The sequence below is a fragment of the Hesperophylax consimilis genome, chromosome 13, assembly GCF_061612785.1.
Source record: "Hesperophylax consimilis isolate HC1 chromosome 13, BYU_Hcon_1.0, whole genome shotgun sequence".
Taxonomy (NCBI): domain Eukaryota; kingdom Metazoa; phylum Arthropoda; class Insecta; order Trichoptera; family Limnephilidae; genus Hesperophylax; species Hesperophylax consimilis.
The window spans coordinates 4,290,617-4,312,489 of NC_142848.1; the positions used below are offsets into that span (position 1 = coordinate 4,290,617).

The 21,873-nt window shown below is 37.4% G+C and overlaps 1 protein-coding gene across 1 annotated transcript in view; it reads left to right on the plus strand.

Moving 5' to 3' along the window:
* Positions 1-21,873, plus strand: part of LOC149418336 (retinoblastoma-like protein 1) — a 40,853-nt gene that overhangs the window by 13,010 nt on the left and 5,970 nt on the right. Inside the window, exons 7-15 of the mRNA XM_089638741.1 lie at positions 9,417-9,484; positions 9,915-10,087; positions 10,990-11,188; positions 15,649-15,858; positions 16,308-16,488; positions 17,146-17,384; positions 18,067-18,246; positions 19,273-19,423; positions 19,890-20,077. Coding sequence (XP_089494867.1) covers positions 9,417-9,484; positions 9,915-10,087; positions 10,990-11,188; positions 15,649-15,858; positions 16,308-16,488; positions 17,146-17,384; positions 18,067-18,246; positions 19,273-19,423; positions 19,890-20,077 — 1,589 coding nt within the window. The remainder of the gene's footprint in view (positions 1-9,416; positions 9,485-9,914; positions 10,088-10,989; positions 11,189-15,648; positions 15,859-16,307; positions 16,489-17,145; positions 17,385-18,066; positions 18,247-19,272; positions 19,424-19,889; positions 20,078-21,873) is intronic.

Consider the following 21,873-nt stretch of genomic DNA (forward strand, 5'->3'; position numbering starts at 1 on the left):
AAAATTTCCACACTCCGCTACTGCCCACAGTATAGGGGTAAAATAATTGGCAACGCCGCGCTACTGTCATCTCTTTCACACATATTCTGTCTCAAGTCCCGTGTGGTTCCCGCCACCCCGTCTCGTATCAGTGGTCAGTGCTGTTTTGGGAGTTCGCATGTCATCAAGTTTCTAGTTTCGTTTTTGTTTTGTTATCTAAGTTTTTACTGTTGAAATATGCCCCTCAATTATCCACCTGCCGAGCAAGCAGATATTGTTTTTGTTTATGGATTTTGCAATGGAAATTCACGAGCAGCCGTAAGGGAGTATCGCATGAGGTTTCCTGGAAGACGCGTCCCACACCATGCTACCTTTGTCCAGGTTTGTACCCTATCAATTGTTTATTGAAACTATTTACATTCATTGATAATGCCAAAAAGCGCTTTTGAAATTTAAACTGGGAACATTAAAAACATAACAAGGGGCCACCAACTTTAAAAATGTAAATTGTACTTTAGGTGATTTGTGTTCAGTGGTCACTAAACGGCGTTTTAAAAAGTTAATTAATTTTAATCTCTAATAAATGCATCATTCACTGCAATTGAATTCACTCCCTTTCTCACCATGGGATTATTTAAATTACTTGAATTCAATTTCACCCCTGTGAATCCAAGATATCAACCGTACCTAGTTAAGAAAATTATAATTTAAAACACTTTGTTATACATTTTACTATAAAAAAATGAAATAAATGAAGAGAAAACGTAAGTTTTCTGATATGTGCCTAAAATAAGTGTTCTTTAAAAATAAAATGAGTGAAAAAGCCCGCGATTGTTTATTTGACATTATTACTGAGCTGAATAATAAAAGCAGTTGTTATTTGTTGTTTTGTTTCAGATGTATCAACAATTGCGTGACTGTGGCATCGGACGGATTGAAGGCGCCGGCGGAGGACACAACATCGTTCCTGTGGCAGTTGAGGAGAGAATCCTGAACTTAATTACCGAAGACCCCACGCTGTCCGTGCGTCGGGTCGCTCTGATGATAGGACACAGGGAACACATGGCGGTATGGAGAGTTCTGAAGAAGCACGGGCTCAAACCTTTTCACTATAGGCGCTGCCAAGGCCTCATGGAGAATGACCACTTTTCCAGAGTCGTGTACTGCAGAAGAATGCTGCATAATGTCATAAGAGATGCAGACTTCATGAAAAACATATTGTTTACCGACGAAGCACAGTTCACTAAAACAGGAGTGCTAAATGTGCACAACTTGCACCATTGGGCTGAACAAAACCCCAAGCTTGTTCGGGAGTCGTCGAGCCAGGACAGATTTTCCATCAACATGTGGGCAGGAATCCTGGGAAATCAAATACTCGGTCCAATCGAGTTGCCTCCCAGACTAAATGGACCGATGTATTTGGAGTTCTTACAAGTGCAACTGGGCGAGATTCTGGAAGATGTGAACCTCGAATTACTACGGAGAATGTGGTTCCAGCACGATGGAGCCCCACCACACTATTCGATTGCCGTGCGGAACTACTTGGATGTCGAGTTTCCTGGTCGTTGGATAGGCCGTGGAAGTCCGGCCATTGCTTGGCCACCAAGATCACCCGACCTGACCCCCCTGGATTACTACCTGTGGGGGGCTCTCAAGGAAAAAGTGTATGCTAAGCCAATAGCCTCAAGAGAGCAACTGCTCGAACGAGTGATGGAAGCCGCTGCAGAAATTAAAGCAAATCCTGCAAACTTAAATAATCAAAATATAACAAGACTACACGCTTGCATCGAAAATAATGGTAGTCACTTCGAACAAATGCTCCAATAAAAAAATTAACATAAACTACATGTCCGCATTTTCATTTATTATTTATTGGTAAAATTCTCACAATGTCATTCATTTACACATCAATATTACCTACATATCAATATTTAATAAAATCTGTAGAAGAGTATGCCCGTCGGCATTCAACAAGTTTTTCGACAAGTGTGTCGAAAAGCGTCTTCTCTCTTTCCTACACACTAAATATTAATGGTTAAAAATGAGACGACTGATGCTTGTAAGCGCGCCAATACGTAAAAACAACGAAACTCGAATAAGAATTGCCAGGTGGGTTTTTTAATCGCTTTAATCTGACTTTAAACAATAATTAAACACGTAAAAATTATTTAATATAATATTACAGTACAGTACTTTGAACCTTCGCAATAAATTTATTTGATTTTAAGTTTAGTTTGTAGAACTCCATTTCAATTTAGAGATTTTTTTTATTTTAACAGTCTTATTAAAAAATTTATAAAAACAGTGTGTTTATAAACAAGTTCTGCTAGTTGTAATTATTATTACGCGTGACAGCTGTTTCACCTTCTGACGGCATTATCAAACTTTGGTAAAGCCACTTACAGACGACGTAAGTGATAACTTTCTTTTTTTATTATTCTGGCTTTATTGATTTCCGAGTAAATTGTCGTAAATTATTATTTGCTAATCCCAATATTATTTGCTAATGCTAATAATTAAGTGAAATTTTAAACAATGCAATAATAGGATTATTGCATTGTTAATTTCACTTAATGTCGTTGGTATTTCCAACTGATGACTCAGGGGTTTATTTCCCTGAATAATTAAGTATTTTGGGGTCTAATTATTATGCATTTCATTACATCCGATAATTTAAACAATTTTTATGTTGAATTGGGGTAAGTTTTATGGCTAAGGGAAGGAGTGGAAGGTGAGGAAGTACCTGGATATTCAGATCTGGTCACCAAATACGGCTAGTCATTTCAAGCAACGTTTAAATTCTAAACCTGGATATTCAGATCTGGTCACCAAATACGGCTAGTCATTTCAAGCAACGTTTAAATTCTGAACCTGGATATTCAGATCTGGTCACCAAATACGGCTAGTCATTTCAAGTAACGTTTAAATTCTAAACCTGGATATTCAGATCTGGTCACCAAATACGGCTAGTCATTTCAAGCAACGTTTAAATTCTGAACCTGGATATTCAGATCTGGTCACCAAATACGGCTAGTCATTTCAAGCAACGTTTAAATTCTAAACCTGGATATTCAGATCTGGTCACCAAATACGGCTAGTCATTTCAAGCAACGTTTAAATTCTGAACCTGGATATTCAGATCTGGTCACCAAATACGGCTAGTCATTTCAAGCAACGTTTAAATTCTAAACCTGGATATTCAGATCTGGTCACCAAATACGGCTAGTCATTTCAAGCAACGTTTAAATTCTGAACCTGGATATTCAGATCTGGTCACCAAATACGGCTAGTCATTTCAAGCAACGTTTAAATTCTGAATTAATTAATCAATTACGAAAAAGCGTGGGGTTAAGAATATTTTTTTTAAATTATAGTTGTAATTTATTGTCGATTTTTTAAAAAAATTGCGATATTTTAAATAAAATTTAATAATTATTGTTTAAATAAATTAGCAATCTGGCAGCATTCATTTGCAGGTGGTCAATCCAATGCAGTCATGACGTTTGTGTGAGTGCTTTCCTTTGTCTCAGTGTGTTGCGCAGCAGTTTTATATGAACCGTTTTTTGATTCATCGGGATTGTTTTTAAAACTATACATTCTTTGTACCTTCAAATTAGTGGAAATAAACTTAAGTGTGTCAAGCTGCTCGTTATATTCCGGTAATTCTGGAAGGCTTTTAACATAAGCAATAATATTCATAAATCACATTCCGCGAAGTTGTAAATAACTAAATTTATTAAAAAATATACGTTGTAGGATAGCCTAGCAAGTAACATTTTGACAGAGCACTTACGGTGATTTAAAAAACAACGGCGCTGTTCAAATAATCCAATTATTATTATTGATAAGTACCTAAGTGAGGAAAATTGTTTTTAAAAGTGCTCAGAATTATTGGACTTCGATTATAAATTCAGGAAATCTACTAATTAGTTTCTTAGTTTCAAAATTAGACTATTTAATACGTGAAACGCGTAAGAGGTGAAACCAAAGCATTCCAGAGGTGAAACAATTTAGATACAAAAATAAAACTGATGTGTACAATACAAGAAGACAATCAGTGATTCGCATACGAAAAATGTGAATAATCATTATTGTTAAATAAAATATTTCTTTTCTGGTACTGGATTATGTAATACGGGCTTCGTTCGCAGCAACACGCGAGAGTTGCGATGTTGCTTTCAAATTTTGACAAAGGATAAAACAGTGGTGACATGTGGTGAAAATATGTTTAATTAATTTTTTATTAAAAAAAAACGTTACCGGACAGCAAAGTGCACATAACATTTTTTACTCCAAATGTGCTAAGGAATAGCTGGTTAAAGTTTGTCGGGTTAGTGCCGATACACCCTGTATAAATAAAAATGTAAATGTTTGTTCAAAATTTTAAATCTCCAAAAGTTCTTCAACGATTGCTTTCAAATTTTGACACAATGTTGCATTCGAATACACATGTGTTTTTATATAGCTATAATATAGATGTCATCTGTAACAGGTAAAAATATGCTTTTTTTTAAAGTACCATCTGTTGGACGTAAAAGCAACACGCGCTCACATTGTTACTCTATCTGCAAAGACAGACTGAGCCACAGCAACACGTGGCTGGGTACAGCTAGTAAAAAATATAAAAGTTTTTAAACAATGTAAAAATGTCAATGGAAAAATCCCACCAAATTATAATCACACACTTTGACAATTTTTTAGAATTTTGTCCATTAAATCAAGTATTCATGTTTTAGACGAACTGTAAAGAATTATTATTTCTCTAATGTATACACCTGGGGTCAGATCTACCCGTCAGAGGCTCTAATGGAATATGCTAGTAATGTCCTTCCCTTCAGAGGCTTTAATGGAATATGATGCTTGTGGCTAGTAATGTCCTTCCCTTCAGAGGCTTTAATGGAATATGATGCTTGTGGCTAGTAATGTCCTTCCCTTCAGAGGCTTTAATGGAATATGATGCTTGTGACTAGTAATGTCCTTCCATTCAGAGGCTTTAATGGAATATGATGCTTGTGGCTAGTAATGTCCTTCCCTTCAGAGGCTTTAATGGAATATGATGCTTGTGGCTAGTAATGTCCCCTTCCCTTCAGAGGCTTTAATGGAATATGATGCTTGTGGCTAGTAATGTCCCCTTCCCTTCAGAGGCTTTAATGGAATATGATGCCTGTGGCTAGTAATGTCCCCTTCCCTTCAGAGGCTTTAATGGAATATGATGCTTGTGGCTAGTAATGTCCTTCCATTCAGAGGCTTTAATGGAATATGATGCTTGTGACTAGTAATGTCCTTCCATTCAGAGGCTTTAATGGAATATGATGCTTGTGGCTAGTAATGTCCTTCCCTTCAGAGGCTTTAATGGAATATGATGCTTGTGGCTAGTAATGTCCCCTTCCCTTCAGAGGCTTTAATGGAATATGATGCTTGTGACTAGTAATGTCCTTCCCTTCAGAGGCTTTAATGGAATATGATGCTTGTGGCTAGTAATATCCTTCCATTCAGAGGCTTTAATGGAATATGATGCTTGTGACTAGTAATGTCCTTCCATTCAGAGGCTTTAATGGAATATGATGCTTGTGGCTAGTAATGTCCTTCCCTTCAGAGGCTTTAATGGAATATGATGCTTGTGGCTAGTAATGTCCCCTTCCCTTCAAAGGCTTTAATGGAATATGATGCTTGTGGCTAGTAATGTCCCCTTCCCTTCAGAGGCTTTAATGGAATATGATGCTTGTGACTAGTAATGTCCTTCCCTTCAGAGGCTTTAATGGAATATGATGCTTGTGGCTAGTAATGTCCTTCCACTCAGAGGCTTTAATGGAATATGATGCTTGTGACTAGTAATGTCCTTCCATTCAGAGGCTTTAATGGAATATAATGCTTGTGGCTAGTAATGTCCTTCCCTTCAGAGGCTTTAATGGAATATGATGCGTGTGGCTAGTAATGTCCCCTTCCCTTCAGAGGCTTTAATGGAATATGATGCTTGTGGCTAGTAATGTCCTTCCCTTCAGAGGCTTTAATGGAATATGATGCTTGTGGCTAGTAATGTCCCCTTCCCTTCAGAGGCTTTAATGGAATATGATGCCTGTGGCTAGTAATGTCCCCTTCCCTTCAGAGGCTTTTGTGGCTAGTAATGTCCCCTTCCCTTCAGAGGCTTTAATGGAATATGATGCCTGTGGCTAGTAATGTCCCCTTCCCTTCAGAGGCTTTAATGGAATATGATGCTTGTGACTAGTAATGTCCTTCCCTTCAGAGGCTTTAATGGAATATGATGCTTGTGACTAGTAATGTCCTTCCCTTCAGAGGCTTTAATGGAATATGATGCTTGTGGCTAGTAATGTCCTTCCATTCGGAGGCTTTAATGGAATATGATGCTTGTGGCTAGTAATGTCCCCTTCCCTTCAGAGGCTTTAATGGAATGTGATGCCTGTGGCTAGTAATGTCCCCTTCCCTTCAGAGGCTTTAATGGAATGTGATGCCTGTGGCTAGTAATGTCCCCTTCCCTTCAGAGGCTTTAATGGAATATGATGCTTGTGACTAGTAATGTCCTTCCCTTCAGAGGCTTTAATGGAATACAGTAGAACCTCGTTAATTCTAAATCCAGCGGACATCAAAAATCAAATTTCGAATTAACAAATTCCCACGTAATTCGAAATTTTATGAAAAAAAAAAAAAAAAATACGCTGAAAATCGATTTTCTCGGCCGCCTCTTCAAATCCGGGTGGTATTTTAGTTGTAAATTCGTATTAATACCAATTATTTCTTTATTTTCGCGGTCGATTACCGTAGCGGCCGGCCCTGTAAATTCAGATATTCGCAATAAATTCGTAAAAATGCTATATATTTACGCGTAAATCGAGATTTTGCTGCCGATTTCGGTCGCGCCCAACCCTTTAAATTGAGATATTCGTAAAAATACAATATATTTCCGCGTAAATCGAGATTTCGCGGTAATTTTCCATCGCGGCCGGCCCTTTATTTCAAATATCTGAATTTGAATTCGTAAAAATACGATATATTTCCGCGTAAAACGAGGATTCGCGGCCGTATTCCGTCGCGGCCGGCTCTTCAAATTCAGATATTCGAAATAAATTCATAAAAATGCTATACGGGGTGTATCGGCACTAACCCGACAAACTTTAACCAGCTATTCCTTAGCACATTTGGAGTAAAAAATGTTATGGGCACTTTGCTGTCCGGTAGCATTTTTTTTTCATTTAAAAACAAAAAAATTAAAACTTTCCACACTACATCACTGTCATTGGCATCGCTTTTCGTGTTCAACAGCTGTTATAAGCAAGTATGTCGAAAAGCGTCTTCGCTCTTTCGCACACACTAAATAATAATAGTTAAAAATGAGACGAATGGTGCCGTGCCATTTCGTTGTGACTGTAAAAGCACGCCAATATAGGTACACACGTGCATTATTCAACGGAATTCGAATAAAATATTGCCAGATGGGTTTTCAAACTTTGACAAAGGATAAAACAGTGGTGACATGTGGTGAAAATATGAATAGTAAATTTTTTATTAAAAAAAAACGTTACCGGACAGCAAAGTGCACATAACATTTTTTACTCCAAATATGCTAAGGAATAGCTGGTTAAAGTTTGTCGGGTACGTGCCGATACACCCTGTATATTTACGCGTAAATCGAGATTTCGCTGCCGATTTCGGTCGCGGCCTACGCTTTAAATTGAGATATTCGTAAAAATACGATATATTTCCGCGTAAATCGAGATTTCGCGGTAATTTTCTGTCACGGCCGGCCCTTTATTACAAATATCTGAATTTGAGTTCGTAAAAATACGATATATTTCCGCGTAAAACGAGGATTCGCGGCCGTATTCTGTCGCGGCCGGCTCTTCAAATTCAGATATTCGAAAAAAATTCATAAAAATGCTATATATTTACGCGTAAATCGAGATTTCGCTGCCGATTTCGGTCGCGGCCTACCCTTTAAATTGAGATATTCGTAAAAATACGATATATTTCCGCGTAAATCGAGATTTCGCGGTAATTTTCTGTCGCGGCCGGCCCTTTATTTCAAATATCTGAATTTGAATTCAGAAAAATACGATATATTTCCGCGTAAAACGAGAATTCGCGGCCGTATTCCGTCGCGGCCGGCTCTTCAAATTCAGATATTCGAAATAAATTCGTAAAAATATGATATATTTCCGCGTAAATCGAATTTTGTCAGCAGTTTTTCGTCGCGGCCGGCCTTTTAAGTTCAGATATTTGAAGTAAATTCGTAAAAATATGTCATATTTCGGATCGAAATTTTTCGGCCGATTTCCGTCACGCCGTATTTTTTCAACGCGGATATTCGAAGTAAAGTTAGTAAAAATACGATATATTTACGCGTAAATCGAAATTACGCGGCCGAGTTTGGTCGCGGCCGACCCTTTAAATGCAGATATTTGGCGTAAACTCGTAAAACTACCACATATATCCGCGTAACATGTATTTTCTCGGCCCTTTAAACTCGGATATTCGAAATAAATTTGAAAAAATACGACATTCCAGTGTAAATCGATTCAGATTTACAAAATAATAATACTAATTAGGACGATGTATAACCACGTAAAAATACATTTTTCAGCGTTTTACCGCCACGGCTGACTTTTAGATTCAGATTTACGAAATATTATGATTTATTTTCGCAAAAATCAAATTTTTTCGAATTACACGAACAAATTTTCATGCGCGGACAAAAATAAATTTCGAATTGCGAATTAACGAATTTCGAATTAAAAAATTTTTTTTATGAAAAATTTTTTTAGCGGAAATGTTTTTTGCGAAAATTTCGAATTACGCGTTTTTTTCGAATTATCGGGGTTCGAATTAACGGGGTTCTACTGTATGATGCTTGTGGCTAGTAATGTCCTTCCCTTCAGAGGCTTTAATGGAATATGATGCTTGTGGCTAGTAATGTCCTTCCCTTCAGAGGCTTTAATGGAATATGATGCTTGTGACTAGTAATGTCCTTCCATTCAGAGTCTTTAATGGAATATGATGCTTGTGGCTAGTAATGTCCTTCCCTTCAGAGGCTTTAATGGAATATGATGCTTGTGGCTAGTAATGTCCCCTTCCCTTCAGAGGCTTTAATGGAATATGATGCTTGTGGCTAGTAATGTCCCCTTCCCTTCAGAGGCTTTAATGGAAAATGATACTTGTGGCTAGTAATGTCCTTCCCTTCAGAGGCTTTAATGGAATATAATGCTTGTGGCTAGTAATGTCCCCTTCCCTTCAGAGGCTTTAATGGAATATGATGCTTGTGATTAGTAATATCCTTCCCTTCAGAGACTCTAATGGAATATAATGCTTGTGACTAGTAATCCTTCCAAGGTTTGAGGGGTTAAATGTAAAATGATGTACCTAGTAGGTATTTTATTTACATTATTTATTATATATTGATTAATTTCATTTTTAAATGTTTCCAGGAGAACAAGGAACACCGTCCAAAACATCGGGAAGTGAAATATCCAAAGCTATCGCTTTATTTCCACCGGTAAGTGAATCTTATCATTATTTTTGCAATTTTAAAAAGACATTCAGAATTACATTTAATTTATTTAAAATGGCTTTGACATTTCCTGTAAAAATAGTTTACAATAGTGAGGTTTTTGGTGGGTACATATCTTATAGCCTACTATTTTTTTTTTTAAATTTTCATTTTACAGGTTGTAATCAGGAAAAAATATTTCAATGCGATATTTCAACTAAAAACTTACTACAAAATAATTACCAATATTTTGCCATTCAATTCAATTCGTCATACTCCTTCCGCCCATACAACTTTTCACAATATCTGGGGTGACAAAGAGTTATTGCCTCACACTCCATTAGTATACCTAAAAATGTGACAAAGCATTGTCAAGTGACAAGTTTCGTATAGATTAGTTATTTGTGTATATGTGATTGTTTTGTTGACCTTTCAGCCGAATATCCGCAGCCTGGTGGGGGACACACCTCTGACCGGGCGTCGCCACCTCAAGCACAAGAGTGAGCTGCTCACGCCCGTGTCGAGCGCTACCAACTCCGTGGAAAAACTGCACGCCTACCTGACCGGCTGCACCAACAGTCCGTCAGCCTCTCTCCTGGCTAGAGTCAAGTGAGTTTATATTTTAACTAACCAACCTTCCAGCTTCCAACCTTCGTCAGCCTCTCTCCTGGCTAGAGTCAAGTGAGTTTATATTTTAACTAACCAACCTTCCAGCTTCCAACCTTCGTCAGCCTCTCTCCTGGCTAGAGTCAAGTGAGTTTATATTTTAACTAACCAACCTTCCAGCTAGTAATGTTTTTTTGGGAATATTGCGGGAATTTTCATTTAATTGGTGAAATCCCCAGACTAAACCTATCTTAACCTTCCAGCTGGTAATGGGTAAATTCCTGAGAATGTTTTTTGGGGAATATTCCCGAAACGGGGAATATTGCAGGAATTTTCATTTAAATGGTAAAATCCCCAGACTAATAATTGAGGTTGCCTCCTACAATGAGATTTCATGTTATTTACAAATAATGTATCATATTAATTGGTTGCATTATAACGCCTCAAAGCTCAGAACTTAATAATTTTTGGAAATTTCGAAAAACTAATTGAACTGTCGTTATTAAATCTTTTAAAATTAAAAAAAAATTCTAGACAACCTCGTTTAGAAGTCAGTGAATACTCAAAAAACTAGAGTGATTTTTGAAAACTCTGATGTTTTTTTGTTATCATTTTGGCTCTATGTTTTAATTAAAAAATATTACTTCCATTTTCTTTTGTTTGTTTCGTTCAAGCATAAGGCCAGCATAAAAACACCAAGTCGCGAGACCAAGTTGGCAGATGAATACTGAACAATAAAAGTTGTACTGACACACAATGCCAATTGGTGGGTGCAGAGTTTCTTGAAACATTTGAATTATGCCAAATAGCAGAGTTGGCAGTGATTCTGTTAATAAAAAAAGAAAGCTTAACTTTGGGAAATTTGGACGAACATATTTTATTCCTGATTTCTTGTATTATTCTAGAGACTGCAAGGAGAACACAATGGAAGAGCTGGTGGCCCGGCAGAAAGACATGGGTGCCCTGTTCCTGGTGGCGTACGCTCCGCTCAGCTCCGAAGAAATGGCCGGCACACGCCTCAACCTGGCCGAGGTGCTCTACTACCGCCTGCTGGAGCAGATCATCCTCGATGAGATCAGGAAGAAGCCTCATGTGGATCTGCAGGTAAAATTAATGCCCCTCAATACAAGCGTTCCAAATTCCCTCAGTATTTAGAAATGGCCTACAATTTTGAATATTGTTGTGAAATGTTTCTGTATTTACACAATATTGAACTTGGTAACATATAAACTTCTTACTGTTGTATAAAGCCAATGAATTTACCTATATCCTTCTATATTTTAGCCATATTTTGGTCAGAGTCCGCTTTCGGGTGTTTGCAAATTGGCCAAAATGTGGCCAGAGTTCGCTTACAGGTGTTTGCAAATTGACCAAAAACGCTCCAGCGGATAAAATATTGATTGATTGATTGAGTAAATATTGATTGTTTGAGTAAATATTGATTGATTGAGAAAATATTGATTGATTGAGTAAATTTTTACTTATACCCCTCGTCAAGACCAATCACTTGAAGAGCTGGATTCAATAATAACTTATGATGAAGATTGGCGGCTCTTGACTTTTGAGCCCGATAGAGTGCTAAGTTTGAATATTTGACACCATTGATGATGTTAAAATGATTTTTTATTTTTTTTTTCGAAAATTAGATTTTATCTATGAAGATTTTCAGAAAATCTCAGTTTAACCGTGCCCCGTAAGATTGTTTTCAGCTACAACATCAATAATGGCATTTTTTGTAATATTACCACTCTGGTACACCCGAAAGTCACAAGCCGCCACTAGTTGTAACTACAGTAGAACCCCGTTAATTCGAACCCCGATAATTCGAAAACACGCGTAATTCGAAATTTTCGACAAAAAAATTTCCGCAGAAAAATTTTTTCATACAAAAATTTTTTTAATTCGAAATTCGTTAATTCGTAATTCGAAATTTATTTTTGTCCGCGCACGAAAATTTGTTCGTGTAATTCGAAAAAATTTGATTTTTGCGAAAATAAATCATAATATTTCGTAAATCTGAATCTAAAAGTCAGCCGTGGCGGTAAAACGCCGAAAAATGTATTTTTACGTGGTTATACATCGTCCTAATTAGTATTATTATCTTGTAAATCTGAATCGATTTACACTGGAATGTCCATAGACATATGAATATTAGTAGACCTGCCCTAAGTGATTAAAAGCGTATTATCCCCACTCCCCATACCGGTTCCATTGAGCCGGCTGGGCTCGCGTACGGCCTCAAGTGATATTTGAAAACGTGACGTCATCATTCTTGTGCGAACTATGGTCGAGGCTTCATCGGTTCATTTTACGAAATAACACGGCAAAATGTTTACTTGTACTATGAAAACTGGTAAAAATAGATGCGAAAAAAGAGAATAAACCCAATTGTCGTATTACATTCCATATATAAGCATTATTTTATTTTATTTTAAGCATATTCACATCGTATAATATGAATCAGTTGTTACTATCACATCGAGAAACGTCTGGACGCGAAACACAAAGCTGGTTGGTTGCTGGGAAGTAAATTATGAACATTTATAAAAGTGTCTTAACTAAATACTCTGAAACTAACTACGATTCTGAATATAGAAGCTGCCTTACTTTGCCGAATTTGGACTTCGCAAATTTGTTCATAACGTGGCGAGTAATTTGCGCTCCCATGTAAAAATGTCTATTCATTCAAAGCAGATTTTACTTTTAAGAAGTAAATGGTGATATTATAATGCGAGATGCCTATTTACTGTCAGATTGATTTATTGACGAATCACAGTCATCTTCACTCCCTTCGTTCTTCAACAGTTGATTTTACCCCTCGCCTTTATCTTCTCGTCTATTAATTCCTATGTCTGTGGGAATGTCATACTTTTTCAAATTTATTTCGAATATCCGAGTTTGAAGGGCCGAGAAAATACGTTTTACGCGGAAACATGTCGTAGTTTTACGAGTTTACACCAAATATCTGAATTTAAAGGGTCGGCTGCGACGAAACTCGGCCGCGAAATTTCGATTTACGCGTAAATTTATCGTATATTTACGAATTTATTTCGAATATTTGAATTTAAATAGCCCGCTGCGACGGAAATCGGCCGCGAAATCTCGATTTACGCGTAAATATATCGTATTTTTACGAATTTATTTCGAATATCTGAATTTTAAAGGACCCGCCGCGACGGAAATCGGACGCGAAATTTCAATTTACGCGGAAATATATCGTATTTTTACTAACTTTACTTTGAATATTCGAGTTAAAAAATACGGCGCGACGGAAATCGGCCGAAAAAATTCGATTCACGCCGAAATATGACATATTTTTACGAATTTACTTCAAATATCTTAACTTGAAAGGCCGGCCGCGACGAAAAACTGCCAATAAAATTGGATTTACGCGGAAATATATCATATTTTTACGAATTGACATCAAATATCTGAATTTAAAGGGTCGGCCGCGACAGAAATCGGCCGCGCATTTTCGATTTACACGGAAATATATCGTATTATTGCGAATTTATTTCAAATATCTGAATTTAAAGAGCCGGCCGCGACGGAATATGGCCGCGAATTCTCGTTTTACGCGGAAATATGTCGTATTTTTACCAATTTAAATGCGGATATTTGAAATAAAGGGCCGGCCGTGACGGAAAATTACCGCGAAATCTAGATTTACGCGGAAATATATCGTATTTTTACGAATATCTCAATTTAAAGGGTAGGCCGCGACCGAAATCGGTAGCGAAATCTCGATTTTCGCGTAAATATATAGCATTTCTACGAATTTATTGCGAATATCTGAATTTAAAGGGCCCGCCGCTACGGTAATCGGCCGCGAAAATAAAGAAATAATTGGTATTAATACGAATTTACAACTAAAATTCCACCTGGATTTGAAGGGGCGGCCGAGAAAATCGATTTTCGGCGTTTTTTTTTTTTTTTTTTTTTTCTTCATAAAATTTCGAATTACGTGGGAATTCGTTAATTCGAAATTTGATTTTTGATGTCCGGTGGATTTCGAATTAACGAGGTTCTACTGTAGTGTTCAAACTTTTGCATGTAGTTCTGTCCGTATAAAACATACAGATGTAATATTTACACAGCAGATAAAGAAGGGGTTAGAGATACCTTAAAGGCGATGGGAGAAAAAAGCTTGTGCGCACTTATGTTGTCATTACGTTCGGCTCCTCAATTACTGTGTTATAATTGTGTTGTTATAAAATATTGCTATAACCTCTCAGACAAAGACTTTTATTTACTGTGTGTTCCTTTGAGAACTGTCAAAACGTGAAAATTTTTGTGTTATTTACGAGTTTTGCTAAAAGCTTCATAACTCACGTTTTGGGAAACGTAGCCTCATTCTAAAAAATGTTTTGAAAAGATTATGAAATCCACTATCGCATTGTGTTGTTATACGTAAATATTTGCGTTTCTAAATATACATTTTATGAAAACGTCAAAAATATGTAAAAATCGCTGACCATTATTTCAAAGCCGTGAAAAATGTACTTTTTTTCTGAGTATCATAAAGAAATAACACTTTATATATTGAAGAAATATAATTAAAAACTATTAGTCACCTCAAAATATTAACCATCCAAACTAAAATATTTTTAATAAATTATTTAGAAACGCAATAAATTATGAACGAACAAGATGACAGATCCAATCGGCTTAGATAATGCACCTCTACGTTCCATAGATATTCTTGAATACAGACGCGTAGCGTTATTCATTATCGATACTCTGTTTTTTAAATCATGGCAATCCGTATACTAGTGATGGAAATAAATCGATTTTTGTAAAATCTCGCGCCTTTACGTGAAAAGACGTTCTAATGTCTTGACCGCTATTATCATATTTACGTCTTTTGACGTTCTAATGTTCTGAGTGGTTAACTTGGAATTTAAAAATAAATTAATTCATTGTCCGGTCAGTGGCCGAGTTGGCATCGCGTTTGGATCCCACCAAGGCGGAGTGTATTCAATTCCTCGGCTGGCTAACCTCTCTGTGGTGGTACATAGTAGGAGATTTCAAATATTGTCAGGTTATTCGTAACCTGGGAATGTTTATCATTCTTTTTAAAAGAATTGTCCGAACGGAAGCCAAAGCAGTTGTCGAACACAACGCACTGCCGTACCTGTGTGACTCATTCTGTGGGCTCATTCTGTGGAATTCGAAAAACAAATCTACTATCGAGGGCCATTAATAAGCAACCCTTTTGAAAAATCCCTCGTCTGCAGCACTGAAGAGAGAATGGGCTTTGTTTTTATAACTGTTATAATGGCTGTGTCACTATTATAATAACGCTTTGGGTTTGTTAATATAATGACACTTAGTGCTTTAAAGGCTTATTGTTTAACCATGCACAAAGATTACGGATTTGTGCTATTTAGTTGCAAGCTGGGATGTGAGAGAAAGAGAGATGAAACTAATAAATGAGCTTTTATACTAATACTATACTATCTGTCTCGCTCTAAACTGACAAAGTCAAACACCTGACATTCTTGTCTCATGGGCATTAATCCCTTACCGCAATGAATAATAATGTTTATGATCTGTTTTTCCAGTGCCTCCTAAGCCAGGAGATTTTCCATCAGACGCTGTTTGCGTGCTGCGTGGAGATTGTGGTGTACACTTACGGCTTCCAGAACGCGCGCTTCCCATGGGTGCTGGACTGCTTTAAGCTGGACGCCTTTTACTTCTACAAGATCATCGAGATCGTTGTGCTCGTCATCAAGGAGAAACTCAGCAGGGACATGGTCAAGCATCTGAACACCGTAAGCTCACTTGCCCACTTGATGCACACTTAATAATGTATTTATGATAACCAAAAAGGCAAAAGGGACATTTAAAAAAAGATGTATTATAGTAAAAAAACTTTGTTTTTTATGGGTTGATTTTTTCTTTGTTATGTATTAAGAATGTTCTCTGTAAAAATACACATCCTGTCAAAAGGCATTGAGTAATTAACAGCTTATCAATCAAATTATTGAATCTGTTGGAAAAAGTAACCCATCGTGATCGGCTCAAAATGTTTGGGTCAAAATGTTCGGGTCAAAATAATTGTGTCGATCTTGGCTAACCTGAATAACTGTTAGTTCCCAATTTTAACTTATTTAACTCCTTCGCGATCACTTTTTCAGTCAACAGTTCCCAAATTGGGAATGTGGCAGTACCACTGGTGCCAGGCAGTTGAGAGTATATGTTGTTTTTACTTTCCCTTCAGATTGAAGAGCAGGTTCTGGAATCTCTGGCCTGGAGCTCCAACAGTCCCATCTGGCAGCGGATCCAGTCCCTGGGCGAGCCCATCCCCCCGTGGAGCGAGGTGAGTGCGGGGGAGCAGGTGCAGCTCTCTACCCCCCAGCACACCCCCACACCCTCCATGCGCAGACCTAACAATGTGCCCGGTGAGTCTCTGTTACGTAACCTAACTTTATGCCATTTCTCGCAGGGTTAGGCCGAGAGGATAGAGTTTTTATTATTATTGGACAATTTTTATATAGTCATTACTAAAGAATATTACCTCAAAGGCAACAAAAAATCTATTTTAACACTTTGAAAATTTTATCGGTTTGCTAAATAATTAAAGTTTGATTATTTTTCCGCATTGAAATCGAAATTGCAACAGTAAAAGTCGACACCATTATAAGATTATTAATTTCACTGAAGCAAAAACAAAAAATAATAATCCAAAAAATAATCACCATTGTTAACAAAATTCTGTACAATTTCGATACATACTTCTTGCTTCATTTACATTTTTACATCATCTCGTATATTATTCAAACACTTACAAGTAGTGAAAAATAATCTCGCTTAGTGCATTGCATCAAATGAAATTTACTTTAAGGGTGATAAATATGTCCTGTAAAACTAATTATCTTTTTTTAATAAATAATTTCTGTTTACTTTTGGGTCCCCCCCTATATCGATTTACATGCAGATGCTTGCTCTGCCAAAACTCACCAGCTGAGAAGTTTAAATCACAAAAAATAATATGATTACAATATTATTTATTTATTTACTAGTGTCTAATTGTACTAACTAGTGTTATATTGCTTCAGGTGTTTCTCAGTCCCCCGTATCCTCGGCGGCAGACAGATTTCTCTCCCCCGGCACGGAGCTGGCTAAGAAGCAGCTCTTCAAGGATTCCAACATCAAGCCGGGGCAGTCATTACTCAACCAGAACCTGAACAATCACGTCAACCCGTCCACCAGCAACGGGAAACAAACTGCTAAGGATGGACCTCAAGTTTTGAAGAAGGTCATAAAGGCTGGATCCTTGGGACTTTTCTTCAGAAAGGTATCTGTCTTTTTCTAGATAATCATTCAAACCACCATACGGTAGCGGGGTAAGGAACCGGCAGAGGAAGGATGAAAATAGACTGAATGATGTATATATGATATTCCTGAGGTGTGATGAAACTACATATCTATGACCATGTTAAAAATGTGAAGATCCGGAAAGATTGCAAGGCTGATGTACTCGTAATGAATAAGATTAACCAGTGAGCGATTTTTTTTTTTACGACCATGCTTGGCACTTGCTTACCGGTGAGTGCTCTCATACCGTCCATGCTGGAATTTTTTGCAATGCGATTTTAACCTTGAAAACTGTAGAGAGGACAAAATCAAAATCGCTTGCACCAATAACACTAGTTTCTACTTTTTTATTTTAGGAATGTAGTCTCTCTTGACTGTCTAGAATACATTTTATCTGTGCATGTCAAGATTAATTTTCTTTCAACGGCGTCCCAAGCATGCATAGGGTTATGTGTTCAGGTTAATGTAGAAATCATAAAACCAGTTTATGTGTTCGTATAGATTTTTTTTTAAACAGTTGTCTTCCAATAGTTTTTATTTTATTTTTAGATAAAGTTAGCTATTCTGGGGATTACCATATGAACATGAAATATGTATGAACAGTAAGATATATTATCTGGTAAACAGAAAATAATCACAAAAAATGTTGTATTATTTTTTAGTTCTACTGTCTGGCTGTGGTGCGCATGAACGACCTGTGCAAGAACCTGCGCCTGGATGACCAGGAGCTGAAGCAGAAGATCTGGACATGCTTGGAGTACTCCATCATCCATAACACGCACCTCATGAAAGACCGCCACCTCGACCAGATCCTCATGTGTGCCATATACGTCATCTGCAAGGTACTGGCTAACCGGCTAAACATATATCAATCCACTCCTTACAAGTCCGTTCCCTCCTATCCAAGTGATATTTCTTCCCCCACACTCTGGGGTCAGGTTTGGTGAGACGAAAGTGACTCTTTTCATTCACGAGCCTTTGGGTATGCTGTGTGGAGAGTCTTTTTGAGGAAAGGATTGAGTGAACCCGGGTTGCAGGAGGAAAGAAACATAGAGGCCAACAAATCACTCCACTTCCGAGCTGTTGAACACAATAACAAGTCATAGGAGCAACCCATTTTCATGTGACAAATATCATCCGTTTTCAAATGTTTTGTACATGTTTCCATGTTTCCGTTTGGCATGTTTCCCGACTGCACCAGTGCTGAAGGGGTCCATTGCGCTAGATCTGAATATTTATTACTCCTATTGCATACCCCAACATTAGTAAATACAGTTGACTACTAGCGGGACACTGGCACCCCAGGAGACACATGCAGCTGTTGGGAGTGGAAAACACCAATAGATGAAGGAAATGTGAAGAAGATTAGAGTCTCCAATTCATCTATGGTGCTAATGTCCCGCCCTGATGGGAAAAAGGCTCAGCTCCCTGGGACAGCCCTGGAGAACTTTATAAAAGGGACCAGGCTACTGTTAAACGAATGAGGTCCAATGGGAGATGGCACAATGGGCCACGTGAGCTATCTGTAAATCGTCTCCGCTTTAAATAACATAAAAAATAAAGTTGTTGTGCCTTTGTAATGCCCAAATGTGGTTTGCAGGATTATGAATTGTGTGGATGTGGACACAATAAAACAACAGAACACACCGTAAAAGAATTTCCCCTTCATCAGTTTCCCTACAGTACATGTGCTGAACCAAGGATGTCATCAACTGGCTGCAAAACCTCAGAATCCTACTTTGAGATCCACCATATGAAGGCGAAGACTAAATATTGGAGCAGCGATAATCCCACTGGTTCAATATATCTATAGTAGTTCGAACTGTTGCACAATCATCACTCAAGTGAATATTTTGTTATGTTTGCAGGTGACGAACAGCGAGCACAACAAGGTCGAGCAGACCTTCACAGAAATCATGCGCTGCTACCGCCAGCAGCCCCAAGCCACGGGCCACGTTTACCGTAGCGTGCTCATCTCCCTGGGACCTGCCTCCTCCTCCAACAATAATGAGAACGAAGGTTAGTCTTCCAAATTTCTTAATATATCTTGCAGTGCCCATCAGGCCAGATGTGCCCTGCCCATACATGTGCCCTGCCCATACATCTGCCTGGATGATGGGCATTGTGATGCTGTCTGAAACGTAACCCAAAAATAAATCACTATTCTGCATGGTGTCCGGAAACCAGTGGTACAAGTGTGAATCTACATACTATTTGAAGTCAATTCTGTGTAACTTTTTGGAATTGAGCTTTCGTTTTCGAGTAAATCAAGTACTAAATTGAATTTTTTTAGGTCAAATTTAAAAAAAAGCAATCCACCAATTTTTTATTGTCTTTTAAAATGCACTGAAGCCATTGATGTCAAAAGTTTTTTTTAACCTCTTAGTTGCCGAAAAAATGTTCAATATATTGTTGATGTCATTATTTTCACTAGTTTCAGTTTCAGGACTCCATATAATTTAATATAATGTTGATTTCCTTGTAGGTGGTGATGTGGCCCGCGCCCCCGTGCCCCGGTCCCCGCCCTCCCCCAGCCGCCCCGCTGGCCAGTCCGTGCGCCACGCCTCACAGGAGCGCGGTGACCTCATCAAGTTCTACAACACGGTGTACGTCATGAGCATGCAACAGTTCGCCCTGCGCTTCTCACGTGCTCAGCCCGATGGCTCAGCTCAGGTACGTACATTACTCAATTACCAAAATTTCACAAAGTACGAAATTTTAACAAGAAAAAATAAACTTTTATTATTTGACAAAAAGTCGAGTTCCTCGGCCGCCCCTTCAGATTCAGATAGTTATTTGAAATTAATTAAACAGCCTCTCTAAAAACGTGGTGTAAATATTACGCGGCGGCGTGAGGTCAGAACAGTGAAAACTTGACTTATTACCATGGCGTTTGTTTGGTTAAACGGTCTTAAACCAGGCTCGTGGCCTGCTTTACCAAACCCTACGTTGAACGGACGTGTTAAAATCTAATTAGTAAGACGGTAAGGATTTTTAGTAGGTATGTCTTTTTATATGGAAAAAAAGTTGGAATTTCGAAAAAAAAATATTTATCACCTCCCGAAGTTAGTGCACTTTACCCCAGTCACCCTGTATTAGCGCAGAACTAAAATCACAGGAAATTATAATTGTATTATTGTGCAACTGAAAGTACCTACTTATAAAATTTTTTCAAAAGATAGTCGGAAATATTTACCTTTCGAATGAACTCTATTAGTATATGTAGTTGAAAAATCACGACATATTTCAAAAATTTAAAGAAAAGAAATTCACATATCAAATTTTATAATTTTTAATTATAAATTAAATAATTTTGGTATCTTCTTTATTGCTTCTCTGAATCGTTCTCACAATCAAATCCAATTTTGAAAATCAAAGCAAATTCCTGTTCTAAAGTTCATCGAACGCGAGTTTCACATAGACTAATAATAATTTTATAATTGATTTCATTTAATTTTCATAAAGATTATTTATGATTCTTTCAGTAACTCCATATTATTCATATAATTAAATTTTAATATGTTAATGAAATCCTCAGCACAGGAGATCCCAGTGCGTATATCATTATCATCTACATACTAGAAAAGGAAAATAATAAAGTATTTATTATTATTACAGTAGAACCCCGTTAATTCGAACCCCGATAATTCGAAAAAACGCTTAATTCGAAATTTTCGCCAAAAAAATTTCCGCAAAAAATTTTTTTCATACAAAATGGTTTTTTAATTCGAAATTCGTTAATTCGTAATTCGAAATTTATTTCTGTCCGCGCACGAAAATTTGTTCGTGTAATTCGAAAAAATTTGATTTTTGCGTAAATAAATCTTAATATTTTGTGAATCTGAATCTAAAAGTCAGCCGTGCGGTAAAACTCCAAAAAATGTATTTTTACGTGGTTATACATCGCCCTAATTAGTATTATTATTTTGTAAATCTGAATCGATTTACACTGGAATGTCGTATTTTTTCAAATTTATTTCGAATATCCGAGTTTAAAGGGCCGAGAAAATACGTTTTACGCGGATATATGTCGTAGTTTTACGAGTTTACACCAAATATCTGAATTTAAAGGGTCGGCCGCGACGAAAATCGGCTGCGTATTCTCGATTTACACGGTAATATATCGTATTTTTATGAATTTAAATTCAGATATTCGAAATAATGGGCCAGCCGCGACGAAAGTCGGCTGCGTATTCTCGATTTACACGGAAATATATCGTATTTTTACGAATTTAAATTCAGATATTCGAAATAATGGGCCAGCCGCGACGGAAATCTACAGCGAAATCTCGATTTACGCGGAAATATATCGTATTTTTACGAATATCTCAATTGAAGGGTAGGCCGCGACCAAAATCGGCCGCGAAATCTCGATTTACGCGTAAATATATAGCATTTTTACGAATATCTGAATTTAAAGGGCCGGCCGCTACGGTAATCGGCCGCGAAAATAAAGAAATAATTGGTAT